Source organism: Rhincodon typus, chromosome 38 (assembly GCF_021869965.1).
Source record: "Rhincodon typus isolate 14 chromosome 38, sRhiTyp1.1, whole genome shotgun sequence".
In the NCBI taxonomy this organism is placed as follows: Eukaryota; Metazoa; Chordata; class Chondrichthyes; order Orectolobiformes; family Rhincodontidae; genus Rhincodon; species Rhincodon typus.
This window is the reverse complement of record NC_063369.1, coordinates 4,726,670-4,742,483: the sequence shown is the minus strand read 5'-3', so window position 1 is coordinate 4,742,483 and position 15,814 is coordinate 4,726,670. Positions and strand designations below refer to the sequence as shown.

At 43.5% G+C, this 15,814-nt stretch overlaps 1 protein-coding gene across 2 annotated transcripts in view; it reads left to right on the top strand.

Moving 5' to 3' along the window:
* Nucleotides 1-79: 79 nt before the first annotated feature.
* The window catches only part of olfm2a (olfactomedin 2a), a 132,626-nt gene continuing 116,891 nt past the window's right edge, over nucleotides 80-15,814 (top strand). Inside the window, exon 1 of one of the 2 annotated variants that reach the window (XM_048618112.1) lies at nucleotides 80-559. In XM_048618112.1, the coding sequence (XP_048474069.1) occupies nucleotides 422-559 (138 nt within the window). In that variant the 5' untranslated portion in view covers nucleotides 80-421. The remainder of the gene's footprint in view (nucleotides 560-15,814) is intronic. The other variant, XM_020529143.2, reaches the window with a different exon arrangement.

Genomic DNA, 15,814 nt, shown 5'->3' with positions numbered 1-15,814 from the left:
TGTGTGCGCAGATGTTGCCCAGAATTTAAAGCGTTAAATACATCCTCCTTCCCCAACAGATCTCATCTCTCTCCCTCCCTCTCTCCCTACTTTTCTTTGCTCAAGCTGACGTCAGGGTCTGTCTATCTGTGTGGGTGTGTGTATGTGTGTGAGAGAGAGAGATGTGTGGTGTGGTTTTGAGGGCTGATTTTGTTTAGACAGGAATGCAGGAAATCCGAAGGGTTTGAGATTGATGTGACGGATCTGCTAGTCTCCACTATACACACAAACACACACAAAGCCAGACACAGACACTCGCACAGACAGAGGGGCCACACTGGCGAGTGTTGTGTGTGTGGGTGTGCGTGTGCGCGCGCGTCTGTGTCTGAGCGATAGAGTCCAGTAGCAAAGGCGGAAGGGCTGGAATGAAGGAGAGTTCAACATGAGTGTGCCTCTGCTGAAGATCGGAGCTGTTCTCAGCACGATGGCTATGGTAACGAACTGGATGTCGCAGACTTTACCCACCCTGGTGGGACTGAACGGCACCAAACTCAGTTCATCAAGGAACACCCAAAAAATAGTGAGTGTGCACCTTATGTTTGCTCTAGATTTTTTTCCCCCAAAAAAAGGACTTTCAAAGTCCATCGCCTGGGAATAACCGTGTCTTATTTTGCGTTTTGATTATTAGAGAGGACTCTTAAATGTTCCTCCTTAACGCTCCGTACAATCTTTCCAATGCAGACTGGGTTCAGGATATTTATTCTAAGTGAAGAGATGCTGGCAAGGAAGATTTTTGTTTCCAGTCTGAAAGTTGCTGGACCATCCAGTATATAAGAAGTGGAATTCTTTATGTTTGCAAATCCCCAGGGGTTTTGTTTTTGTTTTTATCTGTTTCTTGGTGGTTGAGACAGCGGCAGGGTTTTCAATCTCCACGTAGGTTAACTTTAAAACAGAATGCTTCAGGGAGCTGTAAGGTGTTGTTATAAACTGGGCGATGTCCTGTTTGCATCTGCTTTCGGGTGTCCCACCCAAACTGATCGGTGACAATTTTTTTAACCGGCTTTTACCCCGCTTTTCTGCAGTTCTGAGGAAGGATCATTGGACCCGAAACGTTAACTCTGATTTCTCTCCACAAATGCTGCCAGAGATGCTGAGCTTTTCCAGCAATTTCTGTTTTTGTTTCTCATTTCCAGCATCCGCAGTTTTTTTTAAATTTAGTTTCTCTCGTTTCTTTTTGTTTTGTTCTTTGCAGGGTTTATCCATCTTCAGCTTTCCCTTTCTTCTCAGTTCCCTTCTTCATTTCCAATCCCCGCCCTCTGATGTTTCCTCTTTTTAGTTTTTTTCTCCAGTATTTCTCACTCCCCTCCCTCAAAGTTTTATCTTGTTCCTTGTTATGTTATTCATATTATGAGGTTTCCCCTCAGCGTTTCTCTTCCCTCAATATTGTTTTCTTCCGTTTCCAATATTTACCCCCTCTCTGTGTGTTTATGTAATGTTTTCTCTCTCTCTCTCCTCGTATGTAATATACTGTTTCCCTGTCTCTCTCTCTCTCTTCCAGTATATAAGATATTCTCTGTGTCCAGTGTGTAACCTTTTCTCTCTCTGTCCCAATATGTAATATACTCTCCGTCTGTCTCTCTCTCTCCCAGTCTGTAATGTTCTCTCTCTCTCTATCTCCCCAACCACCACTGCCCCCAATAAGTAATATACTGTTTTGCTCCCCTCTCTCTCTCCTGGTATATAATGTTCACTCTCCCTCTCTCTCCCAGTATGTAATGTTCTCTCTCTCTCACTTTCTCTCTGTCTCTCTCCCTCTCTCCCAGTATGTAATGCTTTTCTCTTTCTCTGTCTCCGTCTCTCCCAGTACGTAGTGTTTGCTCTCACTGTCTCTCCCAGTATATAATGCTCTCTCTCTCTCTCCCAGTATGTAACTTTCTCTCTCTCTCTCCCAGTATGCAATGTTCTCTTTCTTTCCTCTCTTCCCCAGAATATAGGGTCTTTTTTCTCTCTCTCCCCCACACCTCCAGTATATAATATTCTCTCTCTCTCCCTCTCCTCGTATTTAATGTTCTCTTTCTGTCCCTCCCAGTATTGAATGTTGCCTCTCTCTCTCTAATATTTTCTTCACCTCATTCCACTCGACTCATTAGAAGTTATAAGCTTTTTTAAAAAAATCTGTTCAGTTAAATGATTCTGCTTTCACAGGTCAGATGTACCAGTGAAGAAAGGATCAGGTCCTAAATGTGAAATTGTAGAGTTTAGAACGGAAGGATAGGGTTGAGATGTGAGAAACTGGATTTATTCAAAAATATAGATTGAAAAATGCCTGACAGCAAAACTGCAGAAGTTCTTAAAGTCTTAGAGATGACAATGAAGCTGAGTAAATATTTACAGGAGTGATGTTTGATATAATTATGTTTAGAAAGGTTGGATACTGTTTTGATTTTGCCATTCAAATCTCAGCCTCATGAATGTGCAGTTTTATGCCAAGTATTTGTAATCTCACCGACTGCAATGGTGGTTTCAGAGGCATTGATATCTTACCCAAATGACATTATTTTGAAGATATAAAATATTGAATTCTTGTGATTTATTACATAATGAGATTTTTTAGAAAAGCCTTTTAGTCTAAGGCTAAGCAGTGTCAATTTACTAGTCCATCTTCTCCAAGATTTGGTTTTTTTTATATGCCTGCGCTGCCTTGTCAGTGTCGATCTCTTCAATATTGCCTTTCCCTCTTTCTGGTGTTGTCTTTCCTCCAATACAAACATTTTTCTCTCTCTTTGACTCTTCTTTTCTCTCTTTCTCTGTTTCACTTTCTCTCAATCTCTTTTTCTTGCTTTCTGTATCATTTTTCTGCCTTTCTCCATGTCTCTCTTTTTTCTGTCTTTCTCTGTTTCTTCTTCTCTCTCTTCATTTATTTTTCTCTCCATCTCTTTCTCTCTGTCAGATTTTCCCTCTCCCATTCTCCAATATTTCCCCTTCTTCAAAGAGCCACAATGAGATTGGAAATGCTGTTGCCAAAACAGTTGCATTATGCTGTCTGGATATGACAAGCCTGAGGCAGGGGTGCCCTGTGTCAAGAGGAACATTCTGCACACTTAACACAGTCAGTTGTAAATCAAAGACAATAACAAACCTGAATGAATCTTGCATAATTAAACCACAGAGAAGCATTTCCTGTGCTTTGACAATCTGATAAAGCAAAATCTAAATACGAATTAATCTTTCTGTCATTCAAGAAACTGGGAGTTGGATTGATTCCTGGCATCAGGATGGCTGGAAAACATTTAATTGATCCAACTATGTTTTAAAGCAAGTTTACTATATAATAGGTATCACTCATCCATGTTAATGAGAATACAAATTAATACCATTTATCTTTCCTTATGTAATAATAATTCATCTTGCTAATGATCTCCTTGCCACCCTCAACTGTTTTCTTGCTGGCATATGGTTGTATTTGCCATTGGCATTCAGTTTGTGTGAGCTGGAGCTAATTGTGTTCAAGCCCAATTTGCTTCCCACTCCATCTATCACTCGTGCACTTACAGTAAATACAGTAGAGGATGATTGGCAACTGGAATGCTGGTCTGTCATTCCTTCCCCTTTGTCTGTCTATCATACCCCATCTGTTCCTTGCCCATGTGTTACCTCTTGGCCAGATCAGCAGTTTGCTTCATTCAGTCCACTTGTACCGCTGATGGTCCCCATTCCCATCTCCTCAATCACCAATATGCGGTCCGACTGTACAACAAACCTTCGCGGATAAGCTGGGAGCCAATGTTGTTCTCTTGCCAGAACCTCTGCACCTGAGCATCTGATCCCATCCCACAGTGTGTCAGCTTGCAATAGGATTTGTGACTGTTGCATCCCAGTGAACCCTGAGTGACCTTCAGATCCAACAAAGTATCCATAGCCAAGATGGATTTGGCCACCGTTACAATATCAGCATGTCTCTCTCCCACTTCCTGCTTGGAATGCCGATTCCCATCTTCTTCATGTCTGTCACCTTCACTGACGCTAACCTGCTCCATGGTCAACGTTGCACCCAATGGAAATGGGAAGAAGGGGTGTTTGGGGCAGAGAAAGACTTACCGATGCCAAAGTTCTCCATCCAGATCCTGTCCTGAAAATGTTTGAATTAACTTTTGGTCTGGTGTTCACCAACCTCCATTAACGGCATCCTCTGAAAGCAGCACATTGAAATTCTTTGTCCTTATTACACCCTCCATGGTGTCATCCCTTTCTCTACAGTCTCATCCAATGCAATAGACCATTTGCAAACTTGGCTCTCTCCTCTTCCAGGGTCATGTAGAAAAGACAGGAAAGTGAAGTTGAGAATTATTCAATTAGCTACGAGCTCATTGAATAGCGGAGCAGTCTCAATGGGCCTCTTATATCTATGGTGTTATACTCCTCTCTACTCTCTGCTGTCCCTTCACTGGTGAGATACTATTCCAAATTCGGGATCCATATCTCTCGATGTCCCTTCAGCTTGCTACTTTTGCTATCTCCTCAAAACCTAGTTCTACCTTACGGTTTCCTTGTCTCCCAACCCTTCTCCCAGCTACCCCTCAGAATGTTGTTCTTTACACCTCTGCAAATTGCTTCTGGATGGCCTAGTGCACTACAACCTCTACAGGAATGTGACATTGAGTCATAGAGATATACAGAATAGAAACAGAGCCTTTGGTACAACTCGTCCATGCTGACGAGATATCCTAAATAAATCTAGACCCATTTGCCAGCACCTGGTCCATATCCCACTAAACCTTTCCAAATCATGTACCCATCCAGATAGCTTTTAAATGTTGTAATTGTACCAGCCTCCACCACTTCCTCTGGCAGCTCATTCCATACATGCACCACCCTCTGCATGAAAAAGTTGCCCCTTATGTCCCTTTTAAATCTTTCCCCGTCACCTTAAAACTATGGTCTCTAGCTTTGGACTCCCCTATCCCAGGGGAAAAGACCTTGCCTATTCACCCTATCCATGCCCCTCATGATTTTATAAACCTCTATAAGGTCACCCCTCAGCCTCCAACTCTCCAAAGAAAATAGCCCCAGCCTATTTAGCTCTCCCTATAGCTCAAAGCCTCCAACCTCAGCAACATCCTTGTAAATCTTTTCTGCACCCTTTCAAGTTTCACAACACCTCCCCTATTGCAGGGAGACCAGAACTGAAAGTAGTACTCCAAAGGTTGTCTAAGGGATATCTTGTGCAGCTGCGACATGTTGTTGGATAAACTCACACCAGGGCAGGAGAGCAACTTGCACCCGGACTAGGAATCAGATTGGAAGTCAGCGGTTTCCAAGTCCTGAGAGAAAAAAACAGAAACAGGAAAAGGTTTAGTGGATGGCATTTTTTGAGCAGTTGCTTTGGGGATGGTAAATTAGGTGGCTGGCATCCTGGCACAGCATGACACTGTCTGCCCGGGGCAAGATCTGTGCCCTTTTCTTCCCAGAATTGTCATTGGGCTTGCATGACCAGATGGAGTCTCCCAATTCCATCACAGAGTGGCCACACTCCTGTTTGAAGCAGCTGGATTGTTGCCCCGTTGGCTTGGACAAGGTACAGAGCACGCCTTGGATATCAATGAGGCAGACGAGGGCAAAACATACACCCGATCCCCCGCCCCACCCCACTTACTTCCAGCCCCCTGTTGGGCATCTCTAGTACATCCCACTGGGCTCTCAGAGAAGCTTCTTCAATTTGAAGCAGACAGGTTTTTCTTCCAAGTCCGCCAATTGTCTGGGTCTTTCTATCAATGTCTTCACTCTGCTAAGCTTGGATGAACATCATCGAAGCTCTTCATCATGTCAGTCATGTGGAAATATCCAAGACATTCCTGTAATCAAGGATCGCAGCAGTAATGTCTCCAGTAAATGTCTAATTTATGACAGTGTGACTTGCTGGTGAAATGCATTATCGTAAGTGATGTTCAGAGGTTGTCTATAATGTCTCTTTTTTTTAATAGAAATGGCCACTACGGGTACCGAGACATCATCCCATATGATTCAGGGAGCTGATTAATGCTCTGGTATTTTACCCTGCTGCCATAACTGACAAATTAATGTTTGCCTTTCATAATGAATATATTCACAGCATGGTAGCACAGTGGTTCATGATTATCATTGCTGCCTTGCATTACCAGGAACCCATGGTCAATCCCACCCTCGGGCGACTGTCTGTGTGGAGTTTGCACATTCTCTCTATGTCTGTATGGGTTTCCTCTAGGTGCTCTGGTTTTCTCCTCCAGTCCAAAGATGTGCAGGTTAGGTAGACTGGCTGTGCAAAATTGCCCCATAGTGTCCAGGGATGCATGGTTAGGTGGATTAACCATGATAGGTGCGGGGTTGTAGGGATACGGTCAAGGCCTGGGTCAAGGTGGAATGGTCTTTGGATAGTCATTGCAGGCTCAATGGGCCTAATGACATCTTTCCGTACTGTATTGATTTGATTCTATGATCTTCAACGCCGAGTCAGATTGAGTGTGGACAGACAAGTGAGTCATGGTTTATCGGGGGTGTGGTGAAAGGGGGGGGTGGGCTGCACACATGCAGCTGAGACCATAACCACATCAGCCATGATCTTGTTGAATGAGCTTGAAGGGCCAAATGGCCTATTCCAGCTCCTAAGTCCTACTTTCTTCAGACTTTCTTCTCTCGTCTCCCAACTTGCAAATCAAGTCTATCCTCAGCTGGAAGTTCAGGAGGCAATTCAGTCACAATATTCATCACAGTTTAGCACGAACCCTGTCATACTCAATCATCCAACTGTCTTCACATCCGAGCAAGTGCCACTTGTTTTGCCATTTGCCTTTCGGGACATCCCAAATCAGATTATCCAGATGAGGTACTTCTGATATGCAGTCATTGCTGTGACGCTGCAAATATGGTGGCCAATTTGTACACAGCAAGCTTCCACAAAACAGCAATGTGTTGATGGATGTTTAGATAATCTTTTTCAGGTGTTAATTGAGAGATAAATATTAGCCAGGGCAATACAAAAAACTGCTGTTTCTATGGCAATACCTTGACTGGACAGCATTGAGCACAGCTGCCCTCATTATTAGGAGAATTACATCGAATTTAACAGCCCACTGGAGCCAACTGGTACCAGCTGGTGTTTATGTTTCACAACACGCCTCCTCATCTCATCCTATCCTCATATACTTCTTTTCTTCTCGCCCTCATGTGTTTATCCAGCTTCGTCTTCAATTAGCCAACAGAGAGGAGTTGGAACCACTTCTGCCCTGGTGTAGCTCCTCAATTAATGATCTTCCATACATTGGCAAATGCAGCCCTGAGCAAGGATCAAACCTGTAATCCCTGGATCCCTGTAACCCAGTAACATGCCAGGTGATGGCTTTGTTTACAAGGCCACTGCCGGGGAAAATGTGCTTCAAAACCACTGAATTAAATTTATTCTTTCAGGAGCTATGGGCAACACTGACAAGGTATTTGTTGCCCACCCCCTAAATACCCTTAAACTGAGCGGCATATTAAAGCATTTCAGAATCACTGTAGGTCTGGAGTCACATCTGGGCCAAACCAGGTAAGTACGATAGATTTCATAGCAACATAGAAACAGGAGTAGGCCATTCAGCCCCTCGAGGCTGTTCCACCACTCAATGAATCCTAGCTGATCTGTGGCCTAACTCGATATACCTACCTTTGGCTCATATCCCTTAATACAACGAATCATGGAATCCCCACAGTGTGGAAGCAGGCCATTTGGCCCATTGAGTCCACACTGCATCTCCGAAGGGCATCCCACCCAGACCACACCCCTATCCTATTCCTGTAACCCTGCATTTCCCAAGGCTAGCCTGCACATCCCTGGACATTACAGCCAGTTTAGCATCGCCAATCCACCTAACCTGCACATCTTTGGACTGCGGGAGGAAACCAGAGTATCCAAAGGAATCCCCCACAAAGACACGGGGAGAATATGCAAACTGCACACTAGGCTGGAATTGAACCCGGGTCCCTGGTGCTGTGAGACAGCAGTGCTAACCACTGAGCCACCGTGCCACCCTGATAAGCAAAATACCTTTGCTTAACAAAAATGTATCTGTCTCAGATTTAAAATTAACAACTTATCCAGCATCCACTGCCATTTTGTGGAAGAGAGTTCCGAAAATCTACCACCTCTTGTGTGTAGAAGTGCTTCCTAATATCTCTCCTGAATGGTTTAGTCCTGATATTCAGACTATGCCCCCTAGTTCTAGAATCCCAATCCTTCTAAATTCTAAAGAACACAGGCCTAATTTATATAGTGTCTCCTCATGACTTAATCCCCTAGTCCAGATATCATTCTTGTAAACATGTATTACACTCCCATCAAGGCCAATATATCCCTCCTGAGATGTTGTGCTCAGATCTGCTTAAAGTAGTCCAGGTGGGGGTCTAAACAGGGTTTTGTATACCTGTAGTATAATGTCTGTATCCTTGTACTCCACTCCTCTAGATATAAAGGCCGGCGTTCCATTAGCTTTCCTGATTATGTTGCATTCAGGCAGGTTTGTTACAAGAACTCATGATGGTTTTGGAGTCACCATTACTGGCACTAGCTTTCAAGGCCAGATTTTGTGAATAGAAGTTGAATTCCACCGGCCAGCATTTAAACCCAGTCTCCCAGAGGATTATTCTCATTCTCTGCATTACTAACGCGGTGACCTTACTGCTGTCACCATTAGAAAGTTAAGATTTTTTTTCTGAAGAAGGGTCTAGACCGGAAACGTCAGCTTTCCTGCTCCTCTGATGCTGCTTGGCCTGCTGTGTTCATCCAGCTCTACACCTTGTTATCCCAGTAGAAAGTTGTTGCCTGAGTCAGAACAGTTTCACTCATTCTCTGATCAGGTCTACAAACCAAACAGGCTCCAACATGCCTACCCAGTGATGCTCTGGAAACGCACAATGCAAGTTTCGAAATGATGTGCAAATGAAGCAAGGGTGACGCGGGTAGTTCAGCTGTGAAAGGCCTGGAAATGTGGTGGTGGCGGATTCAGTTGAGGCAATCTGAAGGATTGTTTAATGGAATTATAAGTGAGGCCTTTCCTGAAACGCGCTTGCCTTCATTACTCAGTCCTTTGAGCACAGGGGTTAGGACATTATGTGGAGGTTGTGCAAGACATTGGCAAGGGCACTTCTGGAATACTGTGTCCTGTTCTGATCACCCCATTATAGGAAGGATATTATCAAGCTGGAGAGGGTTCAGAAGAGATTTACCAGGATGTTGCCAGGAATGAAAGGTTTGAGTTATAATGAGAGGCTGGATAGGCTGGGACATTTTTCACTGGAGCATAGGAGGTTGAGGAGTGACCTTAGAGACGCTTTTAAAATCATGACTGGTACAGATAAGGTGAATGACAAGGGTCTTTTCCCTGTGCTGGGGGACTTCAAGACTAGGTGGCATATTTTTAAGGTGAAAGGAGAAAGATTTAAAAATGACAAGAGGGGCAACTTTTTTACTCAGAGAGAGGTTTTTTTGTGGAATAAACTTCCAGAGGAAGTGGTGGATGCGAGTACGTTACAACTTTGAAAAGACATTTGGATAAGTTCATGAATAGGAGATGTTTGGAGGGGTATTGGACAAGTGCAGGCAAGTGGGACTAGTTTAGTTTGGGAACATGGTTGGCATGGACTGGCTGGACCGAAGGGTCTGTTTCCATGCTGTATGATTGTATGACTTTAAATGATGTGGAGGGATGTGGGGAAAAGGCAGAAGATTGACATTAAGACATAGAATTGCAGCAGGTACAATGAGCTGAATGGCCTCTTGCTGAAGCGTAAAAATTCTGAGATTCTGTGAAATGAGCATCTACCTCATTTTTCCTCTCATGATGGTTTTCTGATTTCGTTCTCGTCGGTGTGAGCAGCTTTTGAGACCAAAGGGTTATTAACGAGCCTATTAAAAACAAAACTCAGGTTTATGTACAGCCTTCACATATCCTTCAAGATGTCTGAAAGTGCTTCTCAATCAATGGATTCATTTGGACCCGAGTCAGTGAATACTGTAGCCATTTTGGCCACAGCAAGACTCAAGGAGCATCTTGGAATGTATGGAATTGTTATAGATGATGTTGGTTAAGTGCAAAACAGGGAGAATTTCCTGCTTTCATTTGTAACAGGAGAGCAGGAAACACACACACGGAGCAAGAATGACAAATGTCTCTCTTGACTGCAGGAGTTTTGTTTTGAGTAATTTCTGTAGTAAACACAAGAGACAACTTGTAACGCTCCCAGGTAACATTAGTGTTGAGATAGTTCACTTCAGAGGTCATGACTGTGTACAAATATTAGCAAGAACCTCCTTGGAATACCCCATTGGTGCTGTCACTATAATTGCAAGCAAGACTTTTCATAAGGAGTCATAGAGTTGTACAACATGGAAATAGACCCTTCCATCCAACTTGTCCATGCCAACCAGATATCCTAAATTATTCTCGTTCAATTTTCCAGCATTTGGCCCATATGTCTCTAAACCCTTCCTATTCATGTACTAATCCAGATGCCTTTTAAATGTTGTAATTGTAATAGCCTCCACTACTTCCTCTGGCAGTTCATTCTATACCCGCACCACCATCTGTGGGAAAAATTTGTCCCTTAGGTCCCTTTTATATCTTTTCCCCTCTCACCTTAAACCTACGCCCTCTGGTTTTGGACTCCCCCACCCTGGGGAAAAGACCTTGCCTATTCACCTTATCCATGCCCCTCATGATTTTATAAACATCTATAAGGTCACCCCTTAGCCTCCGATGCTCCAGGGAAAATAGCCCCAGCCTATTCAGCCTCTCCCTGTAGCTCAAACCCTCCAACCCCAGCAACATTCTTGTAAATCCTTTCTGAACCCTTTCAAGTTTAACCACAGCTTTCCTGTAGCAAGGAGACCAGAACTGAATGCAGTATTCCAAAAATGACCTAATCCCAATGTCCTGTCCAGCTGCAAAATGACCTCCCAACTCCTATACTCAATGCACTGACCAATAAAGGCAAGCGTACCAACCGCCTTCTTCATCACCCTGTCTAACTGCAACTCCACTTTCAAGGAACAATGAACCTGCACCCCAAAGTCTCTTCATTGAACAGTACTCCCAGGATCTCACCATTAAGTGGGTCTCCTGAGTGGGATGTAAAATCTCAGGCTGTAGACTCAAGGAGCAAAAATGCTTCCCACGAGTCACAGCTCACATTGCAATCGATGGAATAACTTTGGGTTCAAAACATACTTTTCTGTAAGTCTCTTCTGCAGACATTTTTGTGAGCTCCTTATTATTCACCAGTCATATTTACTTTGCAATCAATAGCTACAGAATTAGGACAATTCTGATCTGTCTGTTTAATCCTCATCCACCTTGGATGCTTCTGACCTCTCATTGATTAGCTGGTCGGCACGCTGAATTCTCTCAGTCAATTGTTTTGTTTCTTGTTCTGTTGTCTTCTTTCCTCCTTCCTGATTTATCAGAAAGCAGGGAATATTGGAAGTTTCCATGGCTCAACAGTCAGATAGACAGCCTTTGATGTGCGGAACCTCACTTGCTCAGAATTGACAGCTTTCTCTCACTGAGAAGTTTTTCTTTGTGGAAATTTTTTTTTCAGGTCGATCAGGTAGGCAATCAATAAGAGAGGCAGGATGTGCCAAAATGCTGAACAGCTGACAAAATGCTGTGTGGACATCACTGTTTATTTGCCAGTGATTGTGCCAGATGATTCAACTCCTCCAGGCAGCGAGAAAGATGGATAGCCCAACAATCTGCTCAGGCAATGTTCTTTCAACGATGATGTCAGTGGCAGCTGCATCCGAGAGTTTCCATGGGTTTGTTAATGTCCACCAAGCACCAAATTGTACTTATACTCCAACTTCCCACAAGGCAGAAGTAATGGGATGGAGTACTGCCCACTTGCCTGGGTGAGCACAGCTCCAGCCAAACCCAAGAAGCTTGACACCATCCAAGATTAAGCAACCATTTGACTAGCAACCCTGACTGTGCAGCACCCTTCACTGCTGGCACTTAAGTGTTAGCCTGGATAATATCCCCCAAGCCCTTCACCTTCTGGCTCAGGCGAACAAAGCTGGTGTCAGGTCATTCTTTATATCTCCTGTAATTATCAGGGAAGTGTTGAGTCAGTCTTTGCCTGTGTGCCTGGCAACAGGGCAGGAAGATGCATCCAAACTTGGGGCATGCAGGCAACCATGAGAAAAGGCCAAACAGCCTAGGATTCTGTGCCATTGATGGGGGACAGAAGGGTCTGAGGATATGGGAGGAAGGGGGAAGGAGAGTTGAAGATTCAGGTACTCAAGGACCTTCAGCCAACAGATCTGTTAAATTCTTGTTCATTTCCCCATGTCGGGCAATCTAGAACAAGAGGTCATAGTTTTAGGACATAGAGTAACATCTTTAAACAATGATGACCTCACAAACCCACAGCAGACTGTCAGCAAGAGTCACAACATTGTGTATAGATTGCCAGAGGAAGTGATAGAGGCGAGTACAGTTATGACATTTAAAAGACATTTGGACAGGTACACATGTAGAAAAGGTTTAGATGGATATGGGCCAAATGCAGTCAAATGAGACTGATTTAGGAAACCTGGTCAGCATGGATGAGCTAGCAGAAAGGTCCATTTCCATGATGTTATGCCTCTATGTACCCTTTTAAAAGCAGATTACACAGCCAACAACAGGGAGATTGAAATCCAGGATGTGCAAACCTTGAGAAGTGGAGAGATCTCAGAAGCTATTAGGAAACTCAACACTTTCTCCTCCAATAATTCCAGTGGCGGTAAAAAACAGAAAATGCTGGTGAGACTACTCAGGTGTGGCAGCATCTGCAGAGAGAGAAACAGAGTTTATGTTTCAGGTCTCTGAGCTTTCAGAACTCAGTCAAGTTAGAAATGTAATTATATTTTGAGCAAGTGAGAATGGGAGCAAAGGGTGATGGTGACGAAGGACAAGTATGAAGATCTGTCAGAGATGTGAAGGCTGAATCAATGTCTACGGACAGAGTAAGAGAATGCAGAAATAACAATTAAAGCAGCAAAACAAAAATGGAAAACAAATTGACAGCAGAGGTTTAAAGTGATTTGCAAAATAAGTAAGTGTGATATGAGAGAAAAAAACATATAAACATGGAGAATACATGCAGGAGTCGGCCATTCGGCCCTTCGAGACTGCACCACCATTCAATATGATCATGGTTGATCATACAGATTCACTCCCGCTTTCTCTCCATAACCCTTTAGACACAAGGGCCACATCCAGCTCCCCCTTGAATCTATCTAACGACCTGGCCCCAACAGCTTTCTGTGGGACAGAGTTCCATAGGTTCACAACTCTCTGAGTGAAGAAATTCTTCCTTATGTCAGACCTGAATGGCTTACCCCTTATTCTTAGATTGTAAATCCTAGGTCTGGACTTCCCCAACATCGGGAACATTCCTCCCACATCTCGCTTGTCCAGTCCCATCAGGATTTTATGTGGTTCTATGAGATCCCCCCTCATTCTTCGAAATTCCAGTGAGTACAAGCCCAGTCAATCCGGTCTTCCCTCATACGTCAGTCGTGCCGTCCTGGGGATTGTTCTGGTGAACCTTTACTGGACTCCCTCAATCGCTGACTAGGAGACCAAAACTGCACAGTCTTTCTACACAGTGAGTAGTTAGGATCTGAAATGTACTGCCTGGGCATTTGGTGGAGGCAAGTTCAATTGAGAGGCATTCAGGATGGGCATTGGATGATTTTTTTTTGAATAAAAATAATGTGCAACGGTATGGGGAGAGGGTGCGGGGTAAAGTCTGAGACTGGAGTTAGGTAATGATGTTTGTTTGAGCAGACATGATGGGCTGAATGGCCTCTTTCTGTGCTATAAGATGTCTGTGATTCTTCAGCAAGGTTATCATTAAACTCGATCACCAGACCCGCTGAATATTTCCATCAGCGTCAGTTATTCAATTTCCAGCAGTCTTGTTTTAAGCAACTTCGTTGGGAAGTTCAGGCACACCTGATTGGGGCAGAGGTGGAAGGTGTCAAGTTTGTCTACGCTCCGTAATAATTTGGCTGATCTTGAGGCAACGTGACGTTACAGCTGGCATGAATGAGGGTAAAAAGAAGGCCAATTTCCTGTTGCTGAGCTCTATTTTGACCCACTTTGGAAAATAGAGAGGGCAGGCTTAGCATTGAGTTTAATTGGAATATCATACATGGCCGAATGGGTCAACAAACACCCATTCTTGACCATTTGTTTATCCAAAGCCCACTGTGACCAAGGAAAAGAAGAGTGAAACTGGTGTGATGAAGTTTTGGGGAGGTTTTATTAGAGGTGATGAACATTGAGAATCTTTGACCAAACTGTGAAGGATTTATTGTTTTAGCAGGCACGAGGTTCTGTCACCAGAGGACACAGATTTAAGCTGATTGGTGGAGTGGACAACATTGTTTTCATGCAGTGATTTGTAACTTGCTGTTTTCCTTTACTCTTTCATGGGATGTGGGTGTTACTCATTTGTTGCCCATCTCTAATTGACCTTGAGCAGAGTGCCTTACTAAGCTATTTCAGAGGGAAGTTAGTAGCCAACACCATTGCTGTGGATCTGAAGTCACATGTAGACCAGGCTGGGTAAGGACATTAGATTTCTCTCCCGAAAGGACATGAGTGAACCAGATTGGGGTACTTACAACAATTGGTTATAGTTGTCACGGGCACCATCACTGAGACTAGCTTTCAATTCCAGATTTATGAATTGAATTTATATTCCCCAAGCCTCCAGTGGCATTACTACAACACACCACTGAGCAGAAAAACATTGCAGGGCCATATGGAAAGAGTAATGGAGGGGTGCATGTGTAACTAACTGGAGAGGTCTTGCAATGAGCTGTCCCTTGTTCGGTGGGGTGAATGGCCTCCTGCGCATTTATTTTAGGTTCTCTCTTGAGGGATGGCCACTCGGGAGCGGTGTTGAGGTGAGCGGGGTTGATCATCAACTAACGAATCAGATCTCTGCATGAGTTGAGTTTCAAGTGGGCTAGAGGAAATGGACAAACAGAAAGCTTTAAAAAAATCCACTGCTGAAAAAAAAGTCTCAAAAAACATTAAAGCAATGGTGAACAGCAGACCAGTGTTCAAATCTGAGCCATTCTGTTCTGACTATGTGTCAAATGAACTAGGCATAAACAGCTGAAATCTCTTACCAAATGGACATGTACAAGCACCTTCTGCTAACATACGTACCAAGTAAGTTTATCCCTGTTAAGAAATCCTTTGAGTGCCAGTACTCACTGCAGTCAGTTCTCCTGTGCTGTTTCCTTGGTGCTGTCTAGCCTATTCAGACTAATTGGCAAGAGCAATGGTTTTGTATTAACCAGGGATTGAGTTAGACAGCTTAATAAATGTATTCTAATCATAATGTCCCTATGACACCCTGTCATTGTCTTCCATGTAGTTTCAAATGATTTTCTCATGTTTTCACTGTTGTAAACGGAATTTCATTGACTGATTAACAAGCGAGTGTATTGAATGGAACATTGGCTGTCTCCATAATTGATCTTATTTTGTGATATTAACGCATGTCTATCATGAGAATTTCCTTCGTGACAAACTAAACAAGTTAATACATTTGTTTATGTCCTTATATGTAAACTGATACTGCACAGTTTATCACAACCTATCTCTTTTCCTGTATGATATACAGAGAAGTGCAATTCTAAAGTGCTGAGAGACCAGTGGAAAGCAGCAAATATGTGAAAATTAGCAGGAAAAGCAGAGATTGCAAGAAATCCAGAACTGGGCTAATAACATCCAGACAGGGATAAGATTGGTTAAAATGTTGA